Source organism: Sinocyclocheilus rhinocerous, unplaced genomic scaffold (assembly GCF_001515625.1).
Source record: "Sinocyclocheilus rhinocerous isolate Xijiao unplaced genomic scaffold, SAMN03320098_v1.1 scaffold358, whole genome shotgun sequence".
NCBI classification, from domain to species: Eukaryota; Metazoa; Chordata; class Actinopteri; order Cypriniformes; family Cyprinidae; genus Sinocyclocheilus; species Sinocyclocheilus rhinocerous.
In genome coordinates this window covers 838,439-845,110 of record NW_015650700.1, presented here as the reverse complement: position 1 = coordinate 845,110, position 6,672 = coordinate 838,439, and the positions used below count along the sequence as shown (strand labels likewise).

The following is a 6,672-nucleotide window of genomic DNA, read 5'->3' as shown; positions in this document are numbered from 1 at the left end:
ATCGTACAATAAGCAGCTAACCTGATTTTACCGAATAAATCCTAATTTCTGTTGTTAGTAGAGCGTAAGCCTTATCTGACGAAGAAATCTCAGATTAGCAGCACATATAAATGGTACCAGAATAAATTAATCTGTTATTGGGCGAAGAAATCCCCACTTTCAGTTTTAAATGCATAAGTCTTAAGTCTGACGAAGAAATCTCAGATTGGCGGCATGAATTAATCTGCGTGGTGAAGGAATCCCACTGGCAGTCATATTAAATCTGGGCGACGAAGAAATCTCACTGCAGCCTTTTAATTTACAACATTTAATAGTGATTTGAGCGATGTTCCTCATCTCCCTAAATTAAGGCCTTCTTGTATCTATCGCGTATCATTGTAGTCATTAAGGTGATGCAATTGAATAGCGAATTAATGGTGTAATTCCGTCACCGTCACCATGGCAACATACCCAGATTCCAGACCAACCACAGGGAGAAGCCACGGAAAAGGCCATCCTCATTGACGCAACACAGCATCAGACCCCTCCAAGGGAGGAGCATCCCTTGAAACCGGTCGACACCCCAGAAGCAGCCAGACAATGTTGGATAGAGCATCGGGCCCACAGGCCCAACAGTGAAACTTCTACCAACACAAATCAGGCAGGCTCCTGTCGGTGCTGCCACAAGAGCAAAGCGACACCACAAACATCAGACTTCTGGTGACGTTAGAACAGAACAGAGAGCTAACAACCACCTGCTGCCCTCCTGCCACCATCACTAGGTCAGTCTGAAACTCTCTGCACACTACAAAATCTCCATAACAATTCCCTGCGACCCCAGGAACCACCTGCACTCTCACCAGTGAGAGTCTAACCCGGCTGTTCCACACCGCAGGTACCACGGTTAGCCTACTGGCTAACAACATCGACAAACAACCATCTTACCCAGACCAACTCTTTTCAGGATGATAGGTGACACAGCCTCAACACCTGCTGCATAAGCTCGAGGACCCGCACCTTGCTACAGCCTACATCACCACAGCACACCGCCTGACAGCACCATAACCACTCCTGCAGGCAACCAACAGCCAGAGTTGTCTATTGGATGGACAACAACTTTCGAAAGGGGGGAATTATGTAGCATTTGGACCAATCAGACACACAATTTTTCATTAGATTTAACAAATCAATTATTCATTAGATTAACAAACATTCACAGACCCCTCACCCAATAAACATATTGTTTGTTTGTTTGTTAGACTAGTTTGTGTTAGTGTTTAGTTAATAAAACTCTTGTGCACAAATTACATGAGTACATTCTGATTCTGCCTTGCAAATTAATTGTCCCTTTACGATTTTGATCCTTACTACGTGCTCTAATGCATTAATACTGTATGAAAGTATTTTCTGTGGCCACAGAAATATTCTTTGCTAGAGTTGATATGAACTTACATTGAATGTTCGCTGGACGAACAGATTGGTTAATGGCAATTTAATTCTGCTACAGTTACTACTGGCAGCTGATATAAATAATTGTAATTAATCATAATTAACTGTAATTATTTCTATACATTTCCCTGTTGAGCTAATTTGCTACAGTCGCTTATCATTGGCATTTGGGAACGTGTGCCAACCATCTTCCCAAATGTATAATTAGAATAGTTTAAAAACCTGTTGTCAACAAAAAGAAGCGTTAAGGTTTCCATGTGTGAAAGGCTTCCAAACAGTTACATCTCTACTGTATATTTTGTGTAATTTGGAAGTCTCCAAATACTAGTTGAAGCCGCTGCAAAGCTTTGTATACCAGTTTGAATTTGAATAATTTTAATCCTTTGATGCACAAGCTGTGCAACCCCCTTCTTATGCACAACATGGGTCTAAAATGACCCGTATTAATTTCCTGTTATTTCATGCTTGGCTGGGCATTTTTTTAAAAATCTTTTAAAATCAGTTTATTATAGCATTTAATATTCCATGATTTATGAATTCCAAGATTCATGAATATTCCAAATATCTTTTTTCAGTGACCACAAACTAATATTTCATTTTATTTATTTGTTCTTAGGTTTTGTGTTACTACATCAAGTTTACACAAATGGGTCAAACATGACCCATCTATGCAAGCGTGATAAAACAAAAGAATAAAGACATTTTGTTAAAATAATTATTTTAGCAGTTATGCCAACACATTTAACACTTGCAATGTTTATTTGCCACTTTGTCACACATAACATACACATATCACTGATAACCGATAACACTGAAATTGAACTCTCTGTAGCGCAACTATAGTGAATTGTAGTGAATGTGACCAAGTAGTTGAAAATAAAACTGACAAAATGAAATCACGTGGGTACAGTGCCATCTCAAATTGCTATCTCAGTGCATACATGCCTCATAAATGACAACTACACGTTTGTGCTCCTTGCACACAGGCCTGGTGCACTGGGAACATCAGGCAGATCCTGCACCTCTTCCTCTTCGATTGGCCTTCCTGCCTGATGTCCTCTTGTGGCCAGGTGGTGGCTGTGTTTTATTTTTTTGTCCCACATCTTCCCATTACCTCTGTAATATGATGTTGAAGGTGGGGTGTGCCCTCCAAGCACCTCTTCATATGTGGCATGACAAGCTCTTTGACCAGCTCCTTGATGAATAGCAGTCGTGCATTGGTCACACCACCCATGTAATGGTGTTGTGCAGTGAAGTTGGTGTAGGCAGGGGTGGCCAACCTCGGTCATGAAAATCCACACTCCTGCAGAGTTTTGCTTCAACCTTGATAAAAACTCGCCTGCCTGTTGCTTTCCAGTAACCCTAAGACCCTGATTAGCTTGCTCAGGTGGGTTTGATTAGGGTTGGAACTGAACTCTGCAGGACTGTGGCACTCCAGGACCAACGTTGGTCGCCCCTGGTGTAGTCATTGAGGCTGGTAACATCCAGCACATTGCACCACAGCACCATGGGCCACCTAGGTGTTCTCTGCTTACATGAGTAGGTGCAAACCATATTTACTCAATCTGTTGGACTGGGTCCGAGTTTCCTCTTCAGAGGACTCATTAGACAAGTCTTCAATGTCATCAACTGAGCCTTCTTCATTCAGGAGAGCTGGATTTACACCCACAACTCCAGATTGACCCTGTGGCACATAGTGTATCAGATTTTTCCGACTCTGAATCAGGACTAAGATTTGTCTGATCTTCTTCATCCCATTCTTCATGTAGCATCTCTACAAACATTTCGGCCGTTAATCTAGATTGACTGGGATCAGCCATACTAACACTCTGGATAAAGAAAATCAAAAGAAAAAAATTAAAATGCACAACAAACAGTTGATCATGTATATACTGATTATATATTGTCACTGTCAGACAGAAACCTTGTATGTCCAAAACTGTTACTTTTCAGGAACACTGACAGACATAAAGGGTGACCAATAGCATTGATTTATGACAAAAAATAAAAATGATGAAATGTGGAGATACAAGGTTTCCTCTTGACAGCAATGATATATACTTGTAAATAATAATAACGTATTATTTTGACTTTTATTTTGTTGACCTAACTAACATTAGCTATCTAAAATAGAATATGTCAACAACAAGCTAGCTAATAGTATTTTACATGTTTCTCTGACTCACTAGTAATGGATTTCAAGGTCAAGGTAATTTTAGCCTAACATTCAAATATTATATCCAGTTATCTTTCAAAATATATGAAATATTTTCTATGGTATACAATTATAAAATAAGACTTACATGTATCAGTTATACAAAAGCAGCCATGTTGAGTTGTGAAATGTGGGGCAGGTGAATAGTTTTCTGCAGTAAATATTTGTTCCTACTTGTAAAAAAATATATATATAAATAAAAAAAAAATCAAAGGTTCCTATATGGGTCATTTTTGACCCATGTGTTTAAATAAACATAATGATGTGTGGAAATCAAAAACAAGATATTTAATAAATACCTGGAATAATAAATGATAAAATGCATTTCTTTCAAAGATTCAGCGGTAACACTTTATAATAACTTTCATTAATAAATCATTAACAAACATAATAAAATGCTTAATGGATCATTAGTTAATATATATTCAAAGAGTTAGAAACGGGAGATAATGTGCTTGTTAATGTTTGCTAATAAACGTATTAAACATTAGATAATGTTCAAACAAATCATTATTTCATGTAAGTTAAAATGCTTACAAATGTCATTAAACTTTCAATTCCATATGATCAAGCACTTATTGAAAATCTACAAATGATTTTAACAGATGTTATAAAATGATTAAAAGCTTGTGTTAATGCACAACACTTTTGCTGCTATTGAGGTGTGATTCGGGTAAGGTTAGGCACAGGTTTGGTGGTATGGGTAGGTTTAAGGGTTGGTTAAAGGGGTCAGTTTGATTACTATAAGGGAGCAGTTCAATCTGTTTATATTGTTTTGATAAATTAACAAGTATTTGTTTTCTCCTGTTTATTTATGAGTCAATAAATATCCTGTTTAATGATACACTGAAGAGTAGTATACTAATGTGAGTACATTAGCTAAACTTAACCAGCCACCCTTTACACAAACCTTGTTACAGTAGCTAAAAGTCAAATGCCCATAAAGATACTAAATGATTAGTAATCGTTTATAAACATTTACAAATGAGGAATAGTTTCAACTTTAGATTGGCTACTGCAAAAACAAGAACAAATGATTAATAAATGATCAGTAAAGATGTGTGAATAGGGTAAATTCAGGTCTTTCGGGACACTTTTTGCCATCGAGATGACTGCTCATAAAGGTATTAATGATTAATAAACATGTATAAACATTTGCAAATGATGAATAGTTTCAACTTTAGATTGGCTACTGCAAAAATACTAACAAATAACTAATAGATTAAAATAGAGATATAAATAGAGGTCGACTCAGCAAACAGAGACCAACAAATGTAGATCATATACATTAACTAATGATCTGTTAAGCATTATATAATGTTTGTTAATGATTTATAAATGAAAGTTATTATAAAGTGTTACCTTCAGCAAAGAAACACTTAGCCATGATTGAAATAACATAGGAAATGAAAATGGGTCATTTTAGAAATGTGTGTAAAATTGATGTTGAAATACAAAAACTCTGTTTGTTTATAATATAAGAAAGGAAAAATAAACATAATAACTTGTGTAAGTCAAAACAAGACATTTAAAGAATATATGGAATAATGATAGAAAAACATTTCTTTCAGAGATTCAGCAAAGAAACACTCAAATTTAAATAATACTGGTCATTTTAGACCCATGTTGTGCATTAGAAGGGTGGTGACACAAAAACTATTTTTATTCAAAAAGTAAAGGGAAAAAAATAAAAATAAGGATTTGTGATGTTCAAAAACAAGTTAATTGAGGAATTCCTGGAATTCTGAATGATAAAATTAATTTCTTGCAAAGATATAGAAAAATTAAGCTCAGTCGGGTCACTTTAGACCCATGTTGTGCATCAACGGGTTAAATTAAGTTCATCCTGATTATTTATACATTATAAGATAAAATATTAAACATTTTCAGATATTTTCACTGAAAACAAGTTTTATTCATTATGCTATGTTTTCTCTCTAGGGGTCTACTGGCAATCAAGGCGCACAAGGACTACCAGGCAAAGATGGACAAATGGTATGGATACTTTCCTCTTAATTTTCTTAACTATAGACCTTTTTCTTCGCTTTTCCATGGAGGGCGCCATAGCGGCGAGTGACTTCCTGTAGGATGCTTCAAACTTCCGTTTAGTAATTGTCATAAATTAGCGGTTATGGCGAATCGTGGAGGCTCTGGGAAATTTTGTGCTGTTAAAGGCTGTCACAACAGCTACAGAAAGCTCAACAATTTTCTTGATCAAGAGTGTTATGAACACAAGCCAACATATAGACCTTTTTCTTCGCTTCTCCATGGAGGGCGCCATAGCGGCGAGTGACTTCCTGTAGGATGCTTCGAACTTCCGTTTAGTAATTGTCATAAGTTAGCGGTAATGGCGAATCGTGGAGGCTCTGGGAAATTTTGTGCTGTTAAAGGCTGTCACAACAGCTACAGAAAGCTCAAAATGTTTCTTGATCAAGAGTGTTATGAACACAAGCCAACAATAAGAGCAGAATGTAAATGCCCAAGACCTTTTAAATTGCACAAGATGCCATCCGACGACGAGGTTAAAAGCCAATGGCTCGCAGCACTTAATTTGAAATGTCCGCCCCGTAACGTCCATGTATGCTCATTCCACTTTGTGGACAGACAACCATCGACAGAAAATCCATATCCCGAACTTTGGCTTGGATATGATCATCCATTAAGAAAGAAGAGAAGACGACGAATGTGTCCGGACGAAGGTGAGATTATTCACTACGTTATTTACGCGGCTAACGTGCTATTAGGTCTGCACAATTAATTGAAATGCAGCTTATGTTACAGTCTTTTCTCTATGTCTGGACGATGGAAGGGGGCCAACACTTTTTCACACCACTGTATATATATATTCAGCATTTAAGCATAAAGGTATGTGTTATGAAAACAAAATGTTGCAGTATTTTCACTGTCTGATTCAAATAGGATAAACACAAGTGAAATTCTGATTTGTTTAAAGGGGTCATATGATGCGATGATGTTACAAGCTCTTGGTACATAAAGAAGATCTGTAAAGTTGCAAAGACTAAAGTCTC

At 36.9% G+C, this 6,672-nt stretch overlaps 1 protein-coding gene across 1 annotated transcript in view; it reads left to right on the top strand.

Annotated features, from left to right (window-relative positions):
* The window catches only part of LOC107712323 (collagen alpha-1(XXI) chain-like), a 118,269-nt gene that overhangs the window by 38,715 nt on the left and 72,882 nt on the right, over positions 1 to 6,672 (top strand). Inside the window, exon 13 of the mRNA XM_016517548.1 lies at positions 5,585 to 5,638. Within this exon, the coding sequence (XP_016373034.1) occupies positions 5,585 to 5,638 (54 nt within the window). The remainder of the gene's footprint in view (positions 1 to 5,584; positions 5,639 to 6,672) is intronic.